The 24,224-nt window shown below is 41.4% G+C and overlaps 1 protein-coding gene across 1 annotated transcript; it reads left to right on the top strand.

The window, feature by feature from the left end:
• Positions 1-3,535: 3,535 nt before the first annotated feature.
• KIF18B (kinesin family member 18B) lies at positions 3,536-23,955 on the top strand. Its single transcript, XM_051994869.1, has 16 exons — positions 3,536-3,636; positions 9,134-9,463; positions 11,708-11,865; positions 12,697-12,801; positions 13,064-13,174; positions 13,274-13,471; positions 13,760-13,936; positions 14,269-14,343; positions 14,512-14,624; positions 15,045-15,168; positions 16,106-16,194; positions 18,932-19,137; positions 19,682-20,204; positions 22,689-22,778; positions 23,247-23,332; positions 23,606-23,955. Exons 2-16 carry the CDS (start codon positions 9,142-9,144, stop codon positions 23,731-23,733), a joined length of 2,505 nt encoding a protein of 834 aa, XP_051850829.1. The 5' UTR covers positions 3,536-3,636; positions 9,134-9,141; the 3' UTR covers positions 23,734-23,955.
• Positions 23,956-24,224: the final 269 nt, after the last annotated feature.

The following is a 24,224-nucleotide window of genomic DNA, read 5'->3' as shown; positions in this document are numbered from 1 at the left end:
AGTCCTTTACATGTTGAATAGGTTACAGTACATCCTAGATACAATATATGTGTGCAGAACTGAACAGTTTTCTTTTTGCACAGGGAGAATTGGATTCAGAAGGTATAAATAACCTGGGAAGAAAATCAAAAATGCAAGCAGTTTATATTCATTTCCCAGCATTCTTTCTTTGGGTGTAGCTGCTTCTGTCCATCCTTGATCAATTGAAATTAAGTTAGATCCTCTCTTTGTCGAAGAGATCCACTTTCATCAGAATACATTTTCATACAGTATCGTTGTTGAAGTATATAATGATCTCCTAGTTCTGCTCATTTCACTTAGCATCAGTTCATGTAAGTCTCTCCAGTCCTCTCTGTATTCATCCTGCTGGTCATTTCTTACAGAACAATAATATTCTATAATATACATATACCACAATTTACCCACAATAACTACATTTCTAAAGTGACTACCTCTCATTCCCAAAGCCTGGTGGCCTGGGGTTTCTTGAAAAGTATGGGGTCTCTATTATTATTGGGATTTCTACTATATCAAGAGAAGGTAGGGACCAAATTCCCAACAACCAAAGGATTATAGCGAAAGCAAAGGAGTTCCAGAAAAAAACATCTACTTCTGTTTCATTGACTGAGCTAAAGTCATGATCATAACAAAATGTGACAAGACCTCAGATAGGAGTATTAGATTATCTCCCTTGTGTCCTCAGGAACCCAAGTCAAGAAGTAACAATTAGTACCAAACATGGAACAATTAATTGATTTAAGATTAGAAAAGGCTGTATGTTGTCGCCTAATTTATTTATTTTAATATTTTATTTTATTTTATTTTATAATAACTTTATATTGACAGAATCCATGCCAGGGTAATTTTTTTTTTTTACAACATTATTCCTTGCACTCGTTTCTGTTCCGATTTTTCCCCTCCTTCCCGCCACCCCCTCCCCTAGATGGCAAGCAGTCCTATATATGTTAGATATGTTGCAGTATATCCTAGATACAATATATGTTTGTAGAACCGAACAGTTTTCTTGTTGCACAGGAAGAAATGGATTCAGAAAGTAAAAATAACCCGGGAAGAAAAACAAAAATGCAAATAGTTCACATTCGTTTCCCAGTGTTCTTTCTTTGGGTGTAGCTGTTTCTGTCCATCATTTATCCATTGAAAATCAGTTAGGTCTCTTTGTCATAGAAATCCACTTCCATCAGAATACATCCTCAAACAGTATCATTGTTGAGGTATATAATGATCTCCTGGTTCTGCTCATTTCACTTAGCATCAGTTCATGTAAGTCTCTCCAAGCCTCTCTGTATTCATCCTGCTGGTCATTCCTTACAGAACAATAATATTCCATAACATTCATATACCACAGTTTACCCAGCCATTCTCCAACTGATGGGCATCCATTCATTTTCCAGTTTCTGGCCACTACAAACAGGGCTGCCACAAACATTTTGGCACATACAGGTCCCTTTCCTTTCTTTAGTATCTCTTTGGGGTATAAGCCCAGTAGAAACACTGCTGGATCAAAAGGTATGCACAGTTTGATAACTTTTTGGGCATAATTCCAGATTGCTCTCCAGAATGGCTGGATTCATTCACAACTCGTCACCTAATTTATTTAACTTACATGCAGAGTACATCATGTGAAATGCCAGACTGGACAATTCAAAAGTCATAAGTGGGACTGCCGGGAGAAATAACAACAATCTTAAATAGGAGATGATACCCTGTACCATAGAAAGTGTAGAAGAATCAAAAAACCTCTTGATGAGGGTGAAAGAGGAGAATACAGAAGCTGCCTTCATGCATAACATAAAAAAACCCCAAACCCCAGGATCTTGGCAATTTGTCCCATTACTTCTTGTCATATATAGGGAGAAGAAACAGAAGCAGTGACAGATTTTAGATTCCGGGACTGAAGGATCACTGCTGCAACCGCAGCCTTGAAACTACAAGATACTTCCTCCTTGGAAGGAAAGCCGTGGCAAATCTGGAGCGCATATTATAGAGCAGAGACGTCACTTTGGGGACAAAGATCCTCATGGTCAGAGCAATGTTTTGCTTTGTTTTTCAGTAGCCATGCATGGCTAAAAGTTGGGCTATGAGGAGAACTGAATGCCACAGAATCTATGCTTTCTAAGTGCGATGCTGGAGAAGACTTTTGAGAGTCCCTTGAACCACAAGGAGATCAAATTATTCAATACTTAAAGAAATTAACGTAGGTTTAGTAGAAGGTCAAATATAGAAGCTGAAGCTTAAATACTTTGGCCACATAATGAGAAAACAGGACTCACCGGAAAAGATCCTGGTGTTGGGTACCGTTGAAGGCAAAGATGCATAGATGGTGTCATGGAAACAACAATTGTGAACCTGATGGATGGTAGAAGAAGCTATTGTCTACTCAAGAACTTGAGTTAGTTCTTCTAACTCAAGAGGAGTCAGCCACTAGTGAACGACTGAATAACAGCTTTGCCTGCATGTCTGCCTTCTTTCCCTTCCCTCTCCTTCCTGGAATTGCTCCTAAGAGAGCATGGAAAATGCTCGCTCCTGAAGCAAGACTGAAGAATGCCTCTCCTCAATTAATAATATAGAAAGTAAAAAAAAAAAAAAAAAACTATTGAACTAATAAATAAAACTAAGAGTTGGTTTTATGAAAAAAACAATAAAATTGATAAACCTTTGGTAAATCTGATTAGAAAAAGGAGAGAGGGAAATCAAATTAGTAGTCTTAAAAATGAAAAGGGAGAACTTTCCACCAATGAAGAGGAAATTAAAGAAATAATAAGGGGTTACTTTGCCCAACTTTATGCCAATAAATTTGATAATCTAAGCGAAATGGATGACTACCTCCAAAAATATAGGCTTCCCAGATTATCAGAGGAGGAAGTAAATTGCTTAAATAGTCCCATTTCAGAGAAAGAAATAGAACACGGATGTCTCTCCTCTTGGAGCCCTCCCCCCACCCAAGCACGCAGCATCAAGTTACGATCATTTTCTTCCCCAATTAGAAGAGTCTTATGCAAAATACTACAAGGCTTTCAAAATTAATGTCACTGAAAAATTCAACGGATATTAGGGTATTTTTATCTTCTACGCAAAGCTCTAACTTCATGTTTACACACTCCATATTCCAATGCAGTAAGCGGCTCATTTTGGACCATATCTTTGAGTCTTCAAGGAAGTTCTCTCAGAGTTTGGAAAATTTTGCATCGTTCTTTACGTTGTATTTGTCTCGGTCACGTTTCACAAACTACAACTCCCAGGAAGCCTAAAAAGGAAAAAAAAAGTTTTGCGCATGTGCAGAGGAAACGTAGAAGAAACGGAAAAAAAACAAAGAGGCCTTGGTTTTAAGGACTCTTCTCCCATTGGTCTGAAATGACCCAATCAGAGTTCTGAGAGGTAACCAATGAAAAGAACGAAAGTACCGAGCCGGGCTGGTTTGAAAGAATTGGTCGAGAGCGGAAGTGGCGGTTGGCGCCAGGGGCGGGGTGGGAGTGAGGGTAGGGGGAGGAAGTTGGAACTTGCGCGCGAGCTCTAGGACTAGTGGGGGGGTGGGAAAGAGAAGAGGGGGAAGGCATCTATCCGAACCTGAGAGGGATCGGGAAAGCGGACACCACCGCGACGTGGGATAGATTAAGGGTAAGAAGATCCTAACCTGCGCTGCAGGCCCTGGACCCACTCCCGAGTCTCGGTGGCTCGGGATCTGCCTGGAGAACTTGACAGATCCAGACGTTCTCCTCCCCTCCCCTGACACCTGGAAAGGGGAGGAAAGGCGGGGGAGGGGCAGTCCCTCTGGGGACATCTGGATGGAGGGCTCATCTCCCCTCCCCCCATGATTCTGGAATCGGAACTTCTGGGCTCCCATCTTGCTGTATGCTCTTAGGGAACCTCTCAGAGCCTAAAATGATGGCTGGTTGGCCTCCAAGCACCTTTCCAGTTTATGATTAACCATGATCTGGATGAGGGTGGTTGAAAGCCAGTCTTGTTCTTGGAATGCTCGAGGTAGAAATGAAACTGACGCTGCCCCCGAGAGGACACGTTTGAATTAAGTCACATCTGGAGGGATGTGATTCCGCAAATCAGCCAGCATTTATTAAACGCCTAATGTGTGCAAGGCTTTGGGGATACAAAGACAAAAATGAAAGTTTCTGCTTCCAGGGAGCTTGTTTTCTGTTGGGAGGGAGAACAGGAACTTATAAAAGTATATACAAAATAAAATCCCACCTGCCACAGGAAGCCTTTCTTGATTCCCCCTTATTACTACTCTCTTTCCTCTGTTGATTTTTTCTAATTTTTGACGTATAAAAATATGTTTCTGCATAGTTATTTGCTTGTTGTCTCTTCCATTAGATTGTGAGTTCCTTCAGAGCCTGGGACTATTGTTTGTCTTTCTCTGTATCCCCAGTGCCGGACACATAGTAGGCTCTTTTATTGATTGATTAATGGGGAGAGAGCTCTAAATTGAGAGAAAGGGAATCGATCAAGAAATATTTATTAATTATCTACTATGTGCTAGCCACACAGATGCTGGGGATACAAATAAAATTTAAAAAATGAAACTTCTCCTAAGGAGCTTATATTCTAATAGGAGAGACAGCAAGTATGTATGTAAAGATATAAAGGATAAATATTAATGTACATGAAGTAATTAAAGAAGAGCTAGAAGGGAGGGTATGAGTAGATGGGAGAAATCAAGAAAGGCATCATATAGATGGAGCTTGAGTTGAACTTTGAAGGAGTTCTAAGAGCTGGTAAGGAGGGAATATACTCCAACCTTGGACAGCCAGTACAAAGACAATAGAGAAGGGAGATAATGTAATACATGAAGGACAATGAGGAGGACATTTGATCGGTCTGTTTTGAAGGTAGGTTGTAAAGGACTTTAAATACCAACATAGAAGTTTGTTCTTGACTCTAGAAGCAATTGGGAATTTATGGAGTGGGGGGGGGGGGGTGACAAAGATATTTAGGAATATCAATTTGGCCACTGTGTAGAGGATGGATTAGAATGGGGAGATATCCTAAAGATAGGAAGGGGACAGAAAGGCAACAATTTGGAGGTTATTGCTGTAGCCAGGTAAAAGGTGAGGAGGGAAGCTAGGAATGGTTCCTAGAGATGTTGTAGAGGAATGTTTTCAGAGACGTGACAATTTATTGGATATTTTTTTTTGGGGGGGGGGGTTATTTTTGGAGGCAATTGGGATTAAGTGACTTCTTCAAGATCACACAGACAGTGTTAAGTGCCTGAGGCTGTTTTTGAACTCGGCTCCTCTTGACTTCAAGAATCCATTGTGCCATCTAGCTGCCTCTTGGATAGAGCCAAGAGTTAAGGATAACTTTGAGGTCTCCTCCCTGGATGACTAGAAATCTAGGAAAGAGAATGAGATAATGTACACAAACTTTTATAAAATTTGTTATAAAGAGGAGAAAGGCTGTACATCTTTTTCTTCCAACTTTTAAAGGTACTGGGGGCAAAGTGCTTGATCCTTTTTTGTGATTGAGCTCCCTCTCCTTGACCCCTTTTGTCTTCCCATTCCTTTCATAGTATCTCTCTTTTTCCTTTTCCTTTTTCTTTTTTTTTTTTTTTTCTTTTTTTTGCTGAGGCAATTGGGGTTAAGTTACTTGCTCAAGGTCACACAGCTCGGAAAGTGTTAAGTGTCTGAGGTCTGATTTGAACTCAGCTCCTCCTGACTTCAGGCTGGTATTCTCTTCACTGTACCACCCAGCTGCCCCATAGTATCTCTGTAAATAGGAGAGGCATGCTTCCATGACTCCAAGTTGATCAGGAATTGTTGTCATTTTCCCTTAGAACATTAAAGCTTCTTAGAGTCAGAAACCAAATCCCTCATTTCATCAAAAGAGGGCAAGTGACTTCTTCAAGGTCGCTCAGATAGTAAGTAGCAGAGCCAGGGTTCAAATGTGGGTTGTCTGACTCCAGATCTGGCGCTGTCTTCACTGCCATTCCTGGAAAGGAAAAGAAATAAACTTTTGCATCAATTGAAGGGTTGGCAGAACTCATGATCCTGAAAATGACCTGTATCTGTGGCTTTCCTTTCCTATCTCTGCCCCTCACTGAATTCTAAGTTTTAATGAGCTGCTCCAGGTTAGAAATGAGATGTGACTGTAGCATTTTCCTAGTGCTTTGGGCTCAGATATTCTTTCCAGCTTCAGATGAAAGCAGTCTTGGCAAACATACTCTCATTAATCTTTACAGTCCCCCTGAGGAAAGAGGGAGCAGCAGCTGTTTTCTCTGACTCTGGGAGAGGAAAACTGATGTCCCTGAGTGAGGTGGCTTGTCAGGACACCTCCCTCCTCCCCCGCGTCCCCCCATTTCCCATCCCCAATTTAAATATAGATTAGGGATGAAGAAAGATATAGGCTTGTTGGCTATAACAACACAAATTGTCATACCCACAGCTCTGTCCCAAGGAGAGGGAAAATATCTCATTAGGCAAGCAGACTATTTCTTAGCCCCTCTGAAGGCAGTAAGAGGAGGACAGAGATAATAAAGGTTATTATACTCAGTTATTATATCCATTTTAATTCATTAAGCATGCAATTTGGTAACAGTGTGGCCCCCTTCTTAGTTAAAATATAACGTGAGTGGCTGAGATAGGCATAGCTTAGCCCACCCCAAGTATGTATAGCTTCAGTGGTTCTCAAACCATTTAAGCCAGCCACATCCTTTTCAGTGTATCATGTTATGGTAGGAAAGAAATGGAACTATATGAATGAAAGAACATTCTTAAGCTATGTAGAGGGAATGTGGTATTTCAAGAGTGTAAAGCTTAGCAGCCTATTTGCTAAGTAGAAAATTGAACTATACAAAAGGGTTACTGTTGTTAGCTATTGTCACCTTTATTTGGGGGAGGAAATGTTTAAAATCAAGACCTATCTGATATCGCAACCACATAAAATTAATAATAAATAATAGCATGGTCAGAATGAATGTGGAATGCTGTGTTCAGCTCTGGGCAATTAATTTTAGGAAAGATAGATTGAAGTATGTCCTGACGAGGATAACCAGGCTTAGAGAATAACCAGGCGACGAGAAAACTGGAAAACATGAGGTTAGGTTGAAAGAACTGAACGTGTTTAGCTTGGTAAAGAAAAGACTGGAGGCATAGTAGCCATGTTCATATATATGAAGGGTTGGCAAGTGGACCATGGACCAAGGATTAGACTTACTCTATTTGACCTGAAAGATAAAACTAGGAACAATGGGTTAGAAGCTGCAGAGATGTCTATTTCCTTGCAATTTAAGGAACAATTGCCCAGACATTTGAGCCGTCCATACCAGAAAGCTTGACTGATGCCTCAGGAAGTAGTGAGGTCCCTCTGAGTGGAAGTATAAAAGCAGATCCTGGCTGATCTTTTTTAGAACTGTTGTAGAAAAGTTTGGTAGCCTTAAAAGTCCCTTCTAACTTTATAACCATGTAGTCTCTAGACTAACAGGTGAGCTTTAGGAATTAGCATCTCAATATAAGGAGAAGCCTGGGTCCAATCTCACTTGTTGACCTGAGCAACCTTGGATTACTGTGTTCTTCCTATCTCCTTTTGTTGTTCAGAATTTTTTTTCAGTTATGTCCAACTTTTGTGACCTCTTTTGGGATTTTCTTGGCAAAGAAACGGAAGTAGTTTGCTATTTCCTTCTCCAGCTCATTGAAAATGGAAGCAAACAGTCTTGTATAACTTGAGCTCCAGGATCACATAGGTATTAAGTGTCTGATTTTGGATTTGAACTCCAAAAGGTGACTTCTGACTCCAGGCCTGGCACTCTGTCCACTGCTGCCCCTCCTAGGTATCTATACAATAAGAAAAAACATTATAACAGCTTGGAGCCAAACAGATTTTGGAATCTGGTCTCCTCATTGTAAAGATAAGGAAATTAAGGCCCGGGAAGTTCAGTTAAGCAGCTTGTTATCAGCAGAGTTGAAACTAGACCTCTGATCCCTCTCTTGCCTCCAAGTCCCATATACTTTCCACTTCACAATAAGGCCTCATTGTTTTTCAGTGATTTCCCCGAGGCATAGAACCCAGAACATCTCCCTATCCTCTCTTCCACCCACTGCCTCTTCCCATGCCCAGTCAATGCTAAATTCTTTGAGGAATGCCCCAGATTCTCCTTGAAGCTTTCATGTTGTCATCTTTGTTCTCCTGGAGAGACTGAAAGCCTGGAGGAGAGAATATGGGGAAACAAAAGGATAAGTTCTTGAGGGACTTATAGTCATCTTCAGTTGTGTAGTCCTTCAAAAATGGGAGGGACCATTTTTCAATTTATTTTTCTAGCTCCAAATCTAGCAAAGTGCTTTGCATGTAGCAGACATTTAAATGCTTGTTAGAGTGAATGGAATATTTGAGACTGTTTCATTTAGTACTTTCTGTAGAGATATTTACTAAGTGTTGCAGGGGCGGCAATCCAAGAGAAATTAAAAACATTTCTTGTACAGTTTACTTAGGAAATACGAGGCTGTTGGGAAGTGGAATGGCAGAGACAGGAATTCTTCCAGGGATTTGTTCCTGAGTGACACAAATAGATAATGAAGATAAGACAACTGGATAGAGTGCAAAGAAGTCAGAGTTGTAGTTTTAGCTCAGCAGCTACTGACTGTGTGACCCAGACAGCACATTCACAAAATTATTTAAGAATAACTCAAACCAACATACCAGCAAGTATAAAATCATATAGTACAAAGTGAGTATTGAATTCTAAACAGCTGCAGGATAAACGATTGATCCAAGTGGGGTTGAATTAGTCAGAATTTTTCCTTGAGGAGGCAAGTTTGAAGCCAGATTCTAAAGAGAGAAGGGTTCACCATGAGGAGAGAAAGGGCAGTCCAACTAGAGGAATGGCATCTGGAGACATAAGGGAGGAATAAACAAGCTATGTGTGGAGAATTGCAAGCACATTGAGTGGGCCAAAGCCAAAGGGCCAGGTTAAGGTATCACAGAACTAAAACTGAAGAAAGTCAATAACTGGGAGAACTGATGGGGGTTCCTGAACGATAAGCTCTTTGGAAGGAGGAGGGAGTAGAGCATTTTCCTGATTCATATCTGGAGATGTAATTTGATCACAGGATTTTAGATTTAGAGCTGGAAGGAACCTAATCTTTAACCTTACTCTGTTTCTCTCTAGACATTATCATGGTGATGACAGAAGAGGACAGCACAATAAGGGTAGTGGTTCGAGTAAGACCCCCTACTCCAAAGGAATTGGAGAGCCATCGAAGGCCGGTGGTTCATGTGGTAGATGGGAGAATGCTAGTTTTTGACCCTGAGGAACCAGATGGAGGTTTCCCTGGCCTGAAGTGGGGAGGCAATGTCCATGATGGTCCCAAGAAAAAGGGCAAAGATTTGAAGTTTGTCTTTGATCGGGTTTTTGCTGAGACAGCCACTCAACAAGAAGTGTTCCAGCACACCACCCACAGCATCCTAGATGGTGTCCTCCAGGGGTACAACTGCTCAGGTAAGGAGTCATCCAGGCAATATTGTAAATAGAGCCCTATAGTAGGTCTTGGTGGGAATACAGTAAAAGAGCATACAATTTTAATTTTATTTATTTATCCACTTCTTGAGACGAAGGGATTGTTTCTGTCTACTAGAGCAGGAGTCTTTAAAGTGGGGACTATGGTATGACCCTGAGAGAAGTGGTATAACGATTAGCAAATCAAAGAGAAAATGGATTGCATTCTACCTTCCCTATGATAGCCAATAATGGATTTGTCTACAACACTATGCCATCCTCTTTACCTATGATCACTGTATTCTCCCTTCTGCTGACCTCTGATGGCTATGATTGGGGATTCAAAGTCCCAACTGCAATCCTGATACCTATACCAGTTTTACAAGCAAAGTTTTCTGGGGAACATGGCTCTTCTTCCTCCATTATTCCTTCCAGATCACCTCATATGATGAGGTAATCCATGAGGAGCAGGTGTATCTCATCAGACAGGCACTGCAAATTAAAGCAGAAGTCAGTGAGAGCCCTGACTCCATCCATATTCATTTTTTTTTGTGGGAGAGAATGAATCAGACAGGATGAATAAATAAGGATAGGCTGTGATATGTGATGTTCAGCACTTAAATTAGCAGAGTGTTTGGCACATAGTTGGTTCTTCATAAATGTATATTGACTGATAAGTATCATGTCTCATTACATTATACTTCTCCCAACTCTACTCTACTGCCTCTATTACTATTGAGGCAGTGTCATTTTTCCAGGTGCCCAGGTTCATGGATCATAGGTTTAGAGCTGAAAGAGATGTTGGAGAGCCATCCTTTCATTTTACAGATTAAAAAACAGAGCCCCAGTTCCAATAGACTTGTAATGGAAAGTTGTCATCCACATCTAGGGAGAGAACTGTGAAAACTGAATATGAAACAAAGCATAGTATCTTCACCTTTTTCGTGGTGGTGGTGGTTTTTGTTTGCTTGTGAGTTTCTTTTTTCCTTTCTTATATATTTTTTCTTTTGACCTGTTTTTTTTTTCAGCATGATAAATATGGAAATATGTTTAGAAAAATTGTACACATTTAACCTATATCATATTGCTTGCTGTCCTAGGGAAAGGAGAAGAGGGAGAGAGAGAAAAAAATTAGGAATACAAAGTTTTGTGAAGGTGATATCTTTGCATGTGTTTGGAAAAAATAAAATACCACTTAAAAAAACCCCAAAATAAATAAATAAATGCAGCTTCATTTAAAAAAAAAAGAAAGAAAGAAAGAAATAGAGCCCTTTAAGTTACAAAACTAGTAAGTTACAGACCTTGGACAGCTCTGTTTCATATTCAGGACACTTTCCACTAAACCTTACTCATTTGAAATGTTCATTCTCAACTCATTTCATTCACCCCACATCTCCAGTCAGTTACCAAATCTTGTAATTTATACCACTATGATATCTCTTGGTTTTCTCCTCTTTTCTCCACTCCCAAAGCCACCACCCTTATTCACACTTTGATCATCTCTCAGAGGGGCCATTGAAATGGCCTCCTATTTCAGATTTCCTTATCTCAAGTCCTACCTCTCCACTTCATCTACCCAAGTGCCAAAGTAATTTTTCTGACCATATCACTCTGCTACTCAAATTTGAACGGCTCCCTGTTAACTCTAGGATCAAAGATACTTTTTAATGTTTCTATTTGTATAAGTTTTATATTGTAGATAATTATTTGTACAAAAATACATGCATGTCAGATATAAATAAATACATACATACATATTGGGGGTTCATGCTTAAAATTTGGAGATGACCGCCATGGAGTATGTTCATTTTCATCTGTTTGACAAGGATACTGAAAGTAGAAGCTTTTATCTTTTGTTTCTCTTCCAACACAGAGCTTCAACAATCTGTATAGGTGTTCTCTTTATGTTTCAGTCCAGTCTTATCTTTGGGGAACTTATAATTTAGGAGGAAAGTTAGAGGAAGAAGTGATAGGCAAGTTCAATAATTGTAGCCTTACAGGGATAAACCTCAGTGTTAGGAAATGGAAATTTGACCAAAGTGAATGTAGCCAGGAGAATGGTAATCAGAGAAAGCTTCCTAAAGTAGGGTGAGAATTAGAAAATAAGGGAAGGAGGCACGAGAGGAATAGGAAGAAGAGATCTGAACAAGTATACTGGCATTTGGAAAGATTCAGAACACTGCACCCTTTCCTGTGGAGAGAATGGAGGAGGATTTACACTGCTGCATCTCCTTTAACTCCCTGCAGTTTTTGCCTATGGGGCCACAGGAGCAGGAAAGACACACACTATGCTGGGAGGAGAGGGGGACCCTGGCATCATGTACCTGACCATGATGGAGCTTTATCAGCGTCTAGAGGCCCGCCGGCAGGAGAAACGCTATGAGGTTCTCATCAGTTACCAGGAGGTATAGTAGCCCCACCCTGTTACCCCCAAACTTTAGAGGAAAACTAGAGGTCTGAGTAGACCTCTTTCTGACCTTTCTAAATCAGGCTTTCCCCACCCCTATCTGGTAAGCATTCCTGCCTCACAACTAACTCTCAGTAGAGAGCTTGAGTGAGTAGGCAGTGGGAGAGGTAGATACTGGTTGGGGCTGAGAGGCTCAAAGGCAGATGGAGGCAGCCATGTGGGAAAAACTAAGTAAAAGCATACTTTACATTTAAAGTCTCACCCATTTAATTCTGTCCCTCCAAGTTTCCTCCTGTGTTGTAGACATTTAACCAATTCCACCTCTTCTGAACAGTTGTACTGTTCTTTCTTTTTCCTCAAGAAAGAAGACAATCTTAGGTACCACAATAAATGCTGGTGCCTCCGAACAAGGAGGTAAACATTTCCCCTGTCCTCTAATCACAAAGAGGCCAAGTGTAGGAAGCAGAAAATCAGAATTCAGGTTCCATATCTGTCACTGCTTTTCTAGAGGACTTGAGCCAATATCTTTCTTTGGATCTCAATCTCAATTTTCTCCAATCTAGTGGTAACATTAGCTCACCTACTGCCCTCCATCCTTGTCTATCCTACAGATATATTAGACATAAAATCACAAATAATATCTGAAAAACATCTTGTTCAGAGATAACTAAAGTAATACTTTTTGCTCGTTCTTAATGCTCACCCTAACAACTCAGGCAGAGACTTTCCCACCCCCTGATTCTAACTAGTTGGTTGAACCTATACACTTTACTAATCCTGATTTCCCACCCACTTTCACCACCATTACTTGGTCTTCTTTTCTTTTCAGGTGTACAATGAACAAATATATGACCTCTTAGATCCTAAAGGTCCCCTAGCTATCAGAGAAGACCCAGACAAGGGTGTTGTGGTTCCAGGACTCTCCTTCCATCAGGTTTGATATTGGGGACAAATGGGAAAAATTGGTCCCATCTTTCTTGGGAAACCTTAACTTTTGCCTTGCCTTTCCTACTGTGGACTAGTTAAAAGACTATCTGGAAATACCATAAGTTTCAAAAAAGGAAAGAGGCCCAAGGAACATTCCCATGCTGGTCAGGAAGGGTCCTGGGGCTAGTGAGCTAGTCAAATATTGAGGTGGAGACCAGGGACCTGGTTGTGTCAATATTGCAAGCTCTTTCTGAGTACGATTTCTTTAGCCAACCTCAGCTGAACAGCTTCTGGAAATGTTGAGCAGAGGGAACCGGAATCGTACGCAACACCCCACTGATGCTAATGCCACATCCTCTCGTTCACATGCAGTCTTTCAGGTAAGAGCCTTGAGCCTTTGAGCAGAGATCCGACATCTTTCTTTGCTTCCCTGCCTCCCTAGTTGTTCCACCCACCTCTTGTTTTGTTGACTCGTCTAGATCTATGTGAAGCAGCAGGATTGTGTTCCAGGACTGACCCAGACCTTGCAGGTTGCCAAGATGAGCCTGATTGATCTGGCAGGCTCAGAAAGGGCATCAAACACTCATGCCAGTGGGGAGCGGCTTCGGGAGGGTGCCAATATCAATCGCTCGCTCCTGGCTCTCATCAACGTCCTCAATGCTTTGGCAGATGCAAAGGTAATCCCCAGGCACCATGTCCTTATGAGGTAAATGAATGTGAGAGCTGGATGCAGGAGGGTTTGGGTTGAGGGAGAGAGCTGGTGTCTGACTCTGAAAGCAGAATCACCTTTTCTGGCTGCTTTCCTGCTGGGTTTGAGGCTTAGATAGAAGGAGGGAAAAGCTTCAGGTCTCCTATAATTTAGGCTTGAGCACTGATCTTTCTAGGCGCTGCTTCTAGCTCAGAATCAGGGACTTCTTTTAGCTTGGCCATCTTGAACACAAATGTCTTCTCCTGCATCCTTAAAGGGCCGAAAGTCCCATGTGCCATACCGCGACAGCAAGCTGACCCGTTTGCTAAAGGACTCAATAGGAGGGAACTGCCGGACAGTGATGATCGCGGCTGTCAGTCCCTCAGCCCTGGCCTATGAGGATACCTACAACACGCTCAAGTATGCTGACCGTGCCAAGGAGATCAAGCTCTCGGTGGGTACCTGCCCAGCAGACGGAGCAGGCAGAGGTCATTGTAGATAGAGGGGTTTGGGTTACAGAGAGACTGTGAATGAGGGTCCCGGTTAAAAGTGTCAGTGTGAGACAGAGGCCAAGGAAAGAAGAGGTGGACAAAGGAAGCTTAAAGCCTCATTAAAAACAATCTTCATTCTTATGGAGATCCCAGTGTAGTGGGAAGTAGAGAGAGTATATACCCAAGACATGGTGACAGAAACACAAGAGAAAAATAACCAAACTGTGAGGTAACTGGGAATGGGAGGGAGGAGGGGATGCTCTCCTGTATGTAACCACAGCTTTCCTCTTTCCAGCTCAAGAGCAACGTGATTAGCTTGAACTGTCACATCAGCCAGTATGCTACCATCTGCCAGCAGCTTCAGGCTGAGGTAAAGATCTGGGGGCTTCAGGGCCCCTGGATCTGGTGAGAGGGAGAGAGAATCCTTGATGGATAAAGACCTGCTTTTCTTGCCCCCTTCTTCTCCCTCTTCTCATGCTAAACTTATGCTTTCTAGCCGGATCTAGGACTTTAATGGGTACGGGTGCTTGTGCTGTAGGTGGCTGTCCTTCGAGAAAAACTTCAAGTGTATGAAGCAGGAGCAAGGAGCACCCCACAAGAGCTCCCGGAGCTGCCCAAGCCATCTCTTTGCACTAGTCCTCTGCAGCCAGGGTAAGCATTCTCCTTCTCCAGTCCTTATCTAAGATGAAATATGCTTAACCATATTTCAAGTCCTTCTCCCCATTTTTTCTGGTATCAGTGCAAGAGTACATGCTAGCAAAAGTAGTTAGGGAACTAGGATTCTATTTGTAATTAAGGTTGCAGCCCAGACCTCAGTCCACCTAAACAGGTTTTTTTGCACATAGTGAACTTAAGATTTTAGGATTTTAATGTTATTTGAATAAGAAAATAATCATCTTCCTTTTAGAAAACTATGGTTAATGCCCATTGGCTGATGAAGCTCTATCAGTGATCATTGTATGCTACTCTGGTACCAAGAAGCTTAGCTTTATCTCCTTTAAAGTCTACCATGTGTACATTCTCTGTTCTCTATCTTTCTTACTTCTCATTTTAGCCTTTGTTTCCCCTTAGCCCCAGACTTCCTGACTCATCTTCATTGAGCCAACATTCTAGTCAATCCTCCTCTCTAGAACTCTATTCAAACCCTGGAACTCCCCAAGAAGAGAATATGGAGACCCAAATGGAGGATAAAAAGGTGATGAAGCCCTTCATTATTTCTCAAACACAGGAACCAATGAATGGGAGGGATGAAAGCACCATAAAAAAGGTATTTCTGAAGCTGGGCTCAGAGAATTGAATGACAGGTCAAATGCTTCTGAGACACTGGGCAAGGATTCCTTCATCCTCTTCTTTGTTCCCAAGTGGCAAGAGGATCCCTCAGGTCTAAAGTCCCCTTAATAGAATTGCCTTTAGAACAGCCTTAGCTTATTTAAGGGCATCTGGATCTCCCCACAGAGTAGAGGAATAAAGCAAAGCTTCAGGTGCTAATTTTTCTATCCTAAGACAAATAGATACAAATATATATTAGCATCCTCACAAAACTGACCCAGGGGCCTGATTGTGTATAGTTCTGGGCTGACTATTCTATTAAAAGATTACGTAGAATTCAGGGTACACATTGAAACAAAAGCTTCTTGGAATTGACCAATGGAAGAATTTGTTCTGCTTGACTAAGCAAATTTTTTATAAGAGTTTTAGGGTTTGTTCTTGCTTTTAGTGGTAGAAGAGTGAGAAAATAGATTTTTTAAATTGAAAAAATTTAATTAAAAAAAAGCTTTCAGAGACCTGAGACCCTGCCCCCTTAGCATCTTACAATGTAAAGAGACATGAATACCATCCTTTGCAAAGTGCTGACATGCAACAAAACCAGGCTGCTATATTTATATTATCTATAGATCAAGAGTAAATATATAACAAAGTAGTGAATAAAATGAGGAACTGAGGGACATTAAAAAATAATCTAGCTTAGTATCTAAATTGGGCTCTGATCAACCTAGAGCAGCTTAGAGGAAGGGGAGGTGAGGGTGAGGGGAGAGTATTCAAAAGTTGCTTGATTAATGGGTAAGAGACAACTTGAAGGGGAAAAGCATCGTAGGCTCTCTGTGTCTGTGTAACTGCTCGCCTTCCATCAGGTGCTGCAGCCTCCTATCTTGGCCCTAGAATCCAAGCCAGGATTGGGCAGCTTCACATCACCAGAGTTGGACAAAGACAAGAACAAGAGGTAGGTCTCTTTTTAAAAATCTATCCTAGAATTTAAAATGGGAGGTATAAAGGAAAGACTTGGCAGGATTCTGTTACAATCAACTCTGGATTTGCCTTGTTGTTAGTTATCTGCGGCAGTTCTTACTCCACTTCTTGTTGATATTATCACCTACTCTGTTTACGTCTCACATCTTTATTTATGTTCACTCTTCCACAAAGCCTGTAGCCCAGCAGGGTTTCATGTGCTGAAAGGAAAGGGCTTCTGTAATCTAAACAGTGCATTTTGTCTTTGTCCTCTAAAAAGGTGTGAGTCAGAAAGATAGCAATTTTAGAGCAAGGAAATTTCTACTTAGGTTAATAATTGGTTTTTATTTGGGGGAGGGGGGTAGGAGGAGAATTGGGAGGGAACAATTAAAGTTAAGTGACTAGCCCAGAGTCACATAACTAGTAAGTGTTTGAGACCCGATTTGAACTCAGATTCTCCTGACTCCAAGTACTGGGCTTTTTAGGCTGTTTATCTTCATCATGAAGTGGAACAGATGGGTAACTTTTTAGTTCCTCTGGCATTAGATCTTCACCCTGTGGCTTCATGATTGGATTTGGATTGATTTTGGACCCACTAAATATCTGGAATATCTGTATTTAAGTATAAATACAAAAGCAGTCCCAAATCAAAAAAGAATTCGAATTATTTATGCTATGATTCTCTTTTGTAAGGATCGTGGATATGTGACTGTACTATTATTACTATTAGTATTTCTCTTCTGTCTCCAGTGCATCAATCCTGTGCCACTTGGCTTCCTTGCTGCCAGCCTCTCCCAACATGCTTTACGCTTGGCAGTGTATTTAAAGCTTCCGGACAGAAGGGCCTGTTTAATTTTATTTCTTGTTGGGGAGTGTCTGTTCCCAAGTCAGCAAAAAACACTGCAGTCTGAATAATCAGCGGCTCATTATCTGTCTCCTGCTGTCAGCTCTGCAGGGCCTCAGGAGAGGGAGGGACATGTTGGCAGGATGCCTTCCTTGGCCTTCTTTCTCTGAGCCCCCACCCCTCTATGCTACATAGAGAATGCCAAGTTCTACCAATAGGATAGTTTATCTAATTGATGTACTTTGATAGGAACAGCCTTGAGTTCTAATTCTGTCTCTGAAACAAAGTTGCTGAGTGAACTATAATCAAGTCACATTCTATCTTTAGGTCTTCTCCAGTATGTATCAGTTTCCTCATCTATAGAGAAAATAATCCTTGTCATAGCTACCTATAATAAGCTAATAAGAAGATAAAATGAAATTATAGGCATACAAGCCTGTAGAAAGCAAAAGTTAGAGATAAGGGGAAGAGATTATTACAGTTTTTCAGTCTACCAATCAACAAACACTTATTAAGCATTTCCTGTATCCTGGACACTGCTAGGTACTAGAGATACAAAGAAACAGCCAAAATGTCCCCTCCTCAAGGGGCTTACATTCTAATGGAGAAAATGACATATATAAATCAGAAGAGAGGGAGAACCTGAAAAAGTCTAACTTTTAAAAATTTCAAAGTCATTTTGTTTTTAGGATATAAAATCATAACGTTTCAGAGATGAAGAAGACTTTAAAAGGCCATCTAGTTTAATCCCTTTAACTTACAGGTGTAGAATTTGAAATTTAAATCATGACAAAGCATGATTTGCTCAGTCACACAGCTAGTTAGTGACAAGGTTAAGACACTATCCTTTCCCCCTATACTCTTCCCACTATGCCATGATTCCAAATTCCAGTTTATTCCAAATACTCTATAGCTTAGTAGATGGTCATAAAGAGTTGCTATGTCCCACAAAACTCATCTCCCCCAATGGCCATCCTAAGGATGAGCATTTCCAAACTCAGCTATCCCTGCCCTGAGATATTAGTCTATCCCAAGTACAAACTTATATGTGTTTGTGTTTTAAAGCAGTTTTGCCTTCACAGTGATGTATTCCATGAACTGTCCCTGAACCATTTGATGTCAAAAGTGGTGTCTCAGAAAAGTAAAGTGTAACATTGGAAATCGTTTCTAGAAAAAATATTTGCCATGGGTAGAATCCTATACAACTAATTAAGAAGTCATAGTATGGCTGTGTATCACATTAAGGAAATTTTGGCAGCTTCATAACATTAATAATCCACTCATCCTAATAATTTCCTTTAAACAACTAAATCCTTTAACGTAGTGGCAATAAGATTTGCTTTAACTCACTTGCATAGAACCATAACTGTTGCCTTTTCCATAAAGTGAGGCATACCTGTATTTTTATCATGTGCAAAGCCCCATAAGGAACAGTGGAGTTAACTGCATTCTTTATGAGTTCATAGGCTTGGCCAAAGGAAAATCTGAGGCATGGTAAGAAAGGAACTGAGAGCTATAGCAAAGCAATGATCAAAATAATGGTTAGTCTAGGCCATGGCTTCTTAAACTTTTTCCACTTGCCCAAGAAATTTTTGTGACCCTAGGTATGTAGATATGTCAAACAGTTACTGATACTATATCATAATTTCACAACTTCCACATTTTGTAAGGGGACCCATATGGAATCATGACCCCCATTTTAGAAGCTAGAGTCCAGAAGATCAACATAGGTAGTCTTCTTGCCCCCACTTGAGAATTCCTGGCCAGCAAGTAGAAAGCAGATGAATGGGATAGATCTGGGGTTTCTTTTTTCATCAGTAACCTAGGTTAGGATTGGCGTGGAGTGGGAAGGGTGAGAATGATAGAACCCTTCTTTTCACCCCTCCAGGCTAGCCCTGATGGTGCTGCACGTGGCCCAGCGTCAATATTCTCTTCTCAAAGAAGCCAATCTCCTGACACCAGACATGGTTTTGGAGTTTGAAGCAGTGCAGCGGCTGGTTCAAGATGAGAAGATGGTGCCGTGGGGGGGTGAAGCTGATATTCCAGGCCCAGTTGGAGTGGTATCTTTGACCCAGGAACAATCCCCAGAATTAAGTGAGTATCATCTTAGAAGCCCAGGCCTCTGCCTCACATTGTCTACAAAGAAGGATTCGCCCATGATGAATATGGAAATATATTTAGAAAAATTGCACATGTTTAACCTAGATCAGATTGCTTGCTGTCTTGGCTGGGGTGGAAGGGGTGGGAAGAAGAGGGAGAAAAACTTGGAGCACAAACTTTTGCAAAGGTGAATGTTGAAAACTATCTTTGCATGTATTTGGAAAATAAAATACAGTTAAAATAATAAAGATTGGCTACCCTTCATGTGTGACCAAAGTGGCCTGAGTAGCAAATGAAGGACTAGAGTGGAAGGCTGAGCCCTAGGTTGGAGGAAATTAAAAATGTGGTTATGAGTTTATCTGTAGTCAAATGAAAGCATTTAGAAACATGCCCTGCCTGGGCCAGGAAGGGTCTAAGTGTGGTATAGAGGAGGTAAGACATTTAGATGTGCTCTTGGGGGTCTCTTGTGTTCCTTCCCTCAGCCTATTTGAGCTCAGGTTCTGTTCCAACTCCAAATGTTTCTCTTTTCTACATCTAGCACCTCCAACATATTCTGGGCCAACAACACGGACCATGGCAAGACGTCAGAGTGGGCTTTTACCCATTCTGGGGCTCCCACCTTTTTCAACTCTCTCACCCCAAAGCTCTCAGGCTCCAAGAAAGAAGAGAAGGAGATCAGATGAGCCAAACTCACCTGAGCTAAACAGCCATTCTTCCTCTAAACTGGAGGCCAAACGTCAAAAGAAGTCTTTGCCCCATGCAGGGAAAGGTTCTCTGCTTCAGGCAGGGCCTTCCTCAGGACTCAGCACCCCTAAGATGGAGATTGCCTCCACTACCTCCTTTCCCCACCTTTGCTCAGCCACTGTTGTCAAAAGCCGGGTGCCCTTGGGCCCATCCTCTATGCAGAACTGCTCTACTCCTCTTAGTCTACCTACCCGAGACCTCAATGCCACTTTTGACCTGTCTGAAGGGACCCTCTTGAAGCCTAGTGCCTCTGAGTTCCTCAGCTGGGAGAATGTCCCTGCTGCCTTGAACAAGATGGATAAACCCTTCATTCCCAGGTAGGCCTCTTTTCTTCCTGTCCCTTCTGACTATCTGCGCCAAAAGCACAAAGACTAGAGATGTTTAATGAGTAGAAAAGGAAAGGTTTGAACTCAAGGCACCAGGCCAGAAGAACTCCATCAGGCCCTGAAAAACTTGATAAATGTGTTTGTTGAGTGAATTTTGAAAGCTTATGGAGAGAGGAAAGAAGCTCTATAAGACTAACAAGAACAAATGTACAAACTATACAGACCAGCAAATTTGATTTAAATTCCTAGCAAAATTCTAGAATGTTTAATTAAAGGAATGGTTAGTAAACATCTGGAAAAGAAATCAGTGATCATATGGAGCCTTCATCAACCATAGATCCTGCCAAACTACTCTTATTTCCATTTTAGGATAGGGATTCTAGGTTAGTAGCTCAGGAATTCTTTTGGTACAGTTTAAGGTTATAGAATAATACAGTCAAGAGTTTTTAGAACTGATTGAATAGTTGTAACCAGAGTAGTCATTAATGATTTGGTGTTAACTTGGAGGGAGTATCTAGTAGAGTGTTCCAAGGAGCTTCACTTGGCCTTGTGGCATTCAACATAGCTGTCCAAGGGGTGTATAAAGACAGACAGCATGCTTATTAAATTTGTAGATGACACCAGCCTCAGAAGAATGGCTAGCTAATACTTTGAATGACAGTCATGATCCAAAAATACCTCCACAGTAGAACATTGGGCCAAAACCACTAAGATGAAATTTAATGTCATACTATGTATAAAATATTAAACATTTGGTTTCAAAAAATCAGCTTCAGTATGGGGCTAGATTGGAATTTACTGGGAAAAGATCTGGGGCTATTACAAGCTCATTGTGCTAAGAGACCCAGAAAAAATTGCTGTGGTTCTGGACTGCATTCAGAAAGTGGAAGACTAGTATTAGGACTAGCCATCTAACAGCAGAGCAGAACCTCCATTCTGAGAAGGCCACAGCCAGAGTGTTCTGGATTCTGGGTGTCTTATCATGGGAAAGATGTGAAAAAGCTGGAGGGCATTGAGGAAAGATGAGGCAAGGTGGGCAATAGTCTTGAGACAATATTATCTGGAGCATTTGATGGAACTGTTTAGCCTGGAAAATAGAGATTGCTTAAGAGCAGACATGGTAATTATGTTTAAGAATATCATGTGAAAGATGAATTTCACTGCTTCACTTTGTCAGGTCTATGATATAGTCTTGTTTAGCTGTACACTGTGCTAGAATGATGTCCTCTAGAATCACATCCAATTGTGAGATTCTGTGATTTTACAAGTGGAAGTAAAGAACAGGCTTATCTTGGAAATTTGCTGCCAAGTTTCTCTTTCATCCTGGTTTGTTCTGCTCCCCAGTCTTAGGACACCAGGGTATGCTGGAGGGATCAGTCTCCCTGGAGGCTTCTTTTCTGTCAAGCAGCAAGGCCGTTGCTGCCAGTGTCTCAAAGCCCTTGGCCAAGAACTAGTTTCTAATTATTCCCTTGGGTGACTTATAGAACCTTGATTTTGGGCGGGGGGGAGGAGGGGACAAGCTGGGGAGCTGAAGCAGAATTCTGGAAGGAGTACTAAGAAAACCAACGTGGCTCTGTTAACAGACTTTTGTAAAATTTTTGGAATCCAGCCAGAGCCTTCCACTAAACCTTGCCTATTGTTACTCTTGCCAGCAGTAGTAGCTCACATTTCTGTGTCACTCTAAGGTGCTCTCCTTAAACCTGTGAGATATATGGTGCAACCACAATCACTCACTTTTTACAGATAAGGGAACTGATATTCCTGAGGATGAGCATCCTCTAGGGCCTTACAGCTGTCAGGATTTGAAATCAGATCTTCAAGTGCTCTTCCCAATATCCCATTCTCTGTTTCTCTTATGACCATCGCCACAATTGTCATTTTTCTTTTTCACTTTCATCCCCACATATACAAGCAAGGTGAGGGGAATTTCACACTCTCCAGCAAAAGTTATTCAGCTGATTTTTTTTTCAGTGGGTGTGCAAGAGACATCCTTCAACACCCAAACAAATGGGGTGTCTGCTTAACCAGGGAGCAGCACCCTGATCAACTTGGTTTCTGAGGTATCTCAAGGCTATTGAATCTAGTAGAAATATGACAGAATAATTTGGGGCCCTCAAACAGTGACAAGATTTTATCCTACCTCAGTACCCCAACCCCCAACTCTAGCACTAATCTCATCAGAAACTGGAGATGGGCAAATGGAAAGGGGTTTTTTTGAACTTCAGTTCCCAGGACATGTCAGAAACTGACATCTGGATGTTCTCCCAGAACGGGCCTGTCACTCAGCTGTCAGCAAAGGGATTGAAGGAAAAGAAAGGAATCATAGCATCTTAGTTGAAAGGGACCTTAGAGGTCATCTAATCTTATCCCCGACCCAGTGAGTGCTAGGGTTAGGATGTGGACAAGAAGGAAAAACTCGCTGAGTACTTTATTTTCCTTTCTGACCTGAGGATCTTCACTTTCCTTTTCTCTTAGGGGGCCCATGCCACTATTCACCATGAAGGGCCCCAAGCCAGCATCTTCCCTTCATGGTGGCTCTGCCCGCAAGAGGAGACGCCCTTTGAGGTAAGGAGAAGCTAGAATCAGAATCCCAGTAATATTGTGCCCTGCTGGTTCTGATATCTAAAATAAATTATGATTGAATTCTACCCCGTGGCACACCTTGTTTGGCAGACAGCCAAGTTCCCACATGCACATGAAATTCTTAAGGCAAGCTATCTGTATCCATTACTTGTTCAGGCATTTCCCTGCAATTTGATGTTCAAACGATCATATTGCTGAGGATCAGTAGTCTTCTGGCTAATTAGTTACTCTTTTTATGGGTAAGCCATTCCATTTGAATCATAACTGAATCCAGTGACTGGACAGTGTTACTACTTTTCTTACTGATTCTGGAAAGCTGCTGGTAGTATTCAGTTGCCCACCTCCTTTTCCAGGGCTATGTTAAGCTGAAGTAATATCTTGTGGGGGTTTCCAGTCCCCACTTTAGTGGGAAGAGAATAGCATCTTTGACCTATTTCCTTTTTTCATCAGGTCTTCAGCATCCTGTGCACTGGCTGCACCCCAGAGCCGGAGTCGAATTGCCAGGCTCCACAGTAGCACTCTGAAAAAGCCAGGAGGTACCCTTACCATCTCATAACTGTTGGAAGAGTGAGTGGGGAGGTTTAACCAAGGCCAGGGAAGTAGCAGATGAAGGGTAGAAAAAGTCATTGAAAGACCTGTCCTTCATCTCTCAGTTCAATAAACAAGAATCTCCAAGTACTTAAAAGCATCTTAAGGAGAGAGCTGGTACATAAAAATGGAAGGGGAAGAGCAAGAGGGAGCCCAAAATGGAGGCCCTCTATACATTGTCTTTTGTTTGTTTTTTATACATTCCCTTCTTTCCTCCCCAGAGTCCTCCTCCAGCCCTCGATGGATAGGCAGCCAGAAGAACAGGAAGGACACAGCACTTGGGTTTGGAGGAGCCTCACAGACTGGTATCCGGTCCAGCATAGGCAAATCCATCATCAAGGGGTCCTGAGAATGGGATATGTCTTCTGTGCTTATCACTTTGGCTCTTTCTCCCTGTGCTTGTCCTTGAATTCTGTACTTGATCAACTGACAATACAGCTCCTTATCTCGCACACCTTAATTAATTGGCCCTGATTCCTTGAAACTGTCTTCTCTTCCCCTCCCATGCTCTTATTGTCATCAGTTTGTACTTAATATTCACACACATATATTAAAGTATTCTTCATTGTTATGTGCATGTGTTCTCCTTACTAAAGTAGACAGTAAATATAGTTTTATTTTGTTAAATATTTCCCAATTAAATTAAAAATTTTTAACATTCATTTTTTAAAATTTTGAGTTCCAAATTCTTTCCTTTTCCTCCAGCTCTTCTCCCATTTTGAGAAGACAAGCAAATTGATATTATATATGTGAAATCATGCAATACATTTCCATATATAGACATGTTGCAAAAGAAAATACAGACCAAAAAGAAGTATGCTTAATTTGCATTCACAGTTC

The sequence above is a fragment of the Antechinus flavipes genome, chromosome 4 (genome assembly GCF_016432865.1).
Source record: "Antechinus flavipes isolate AdamAnt ecotype Samford, QLD, Australia chromosome 4, AdamAnt_v2, whole genome shotgun sequence".
NCBI classification, from domain to species: Eukaryota; Metazoa; Chordata; class Mammalia; order Dasyuromorphia; family Dasyuridae; genus Antechinus; species Antechinus flavipes.
The sequence above is the reverse complement of the archived record's forward strand: the minus strand, read 5'-3'. Positions and strand labels throughout refer to the sequence as shown.

Excerpts from the sequence above, each read along its gene's own strand:
- KIF18B (XM_051994869.1), top strand. The coding sequence starts at position 9,142 with ATGGTGATGACAGAAGAGGACAGCACAATAAGGGTAGTGGTTCGAGTA. Across the intron at positions 20,205-22,688 it reads GATAAACCCTTCATTCCCAG|GGGGCCCATGCCACTATTCA; the intron begins GTAGGCCTCTTT and ends CTTTTCTCTTAG. Across the intron at positions 22,779-23,246 it reads AAGAGGAGACGCCCTTTGAG|GTCTTCAGCATCCTGTGCAC; the intron begins GTAAGGAGAAGC and ends TTTTTTCATCAG.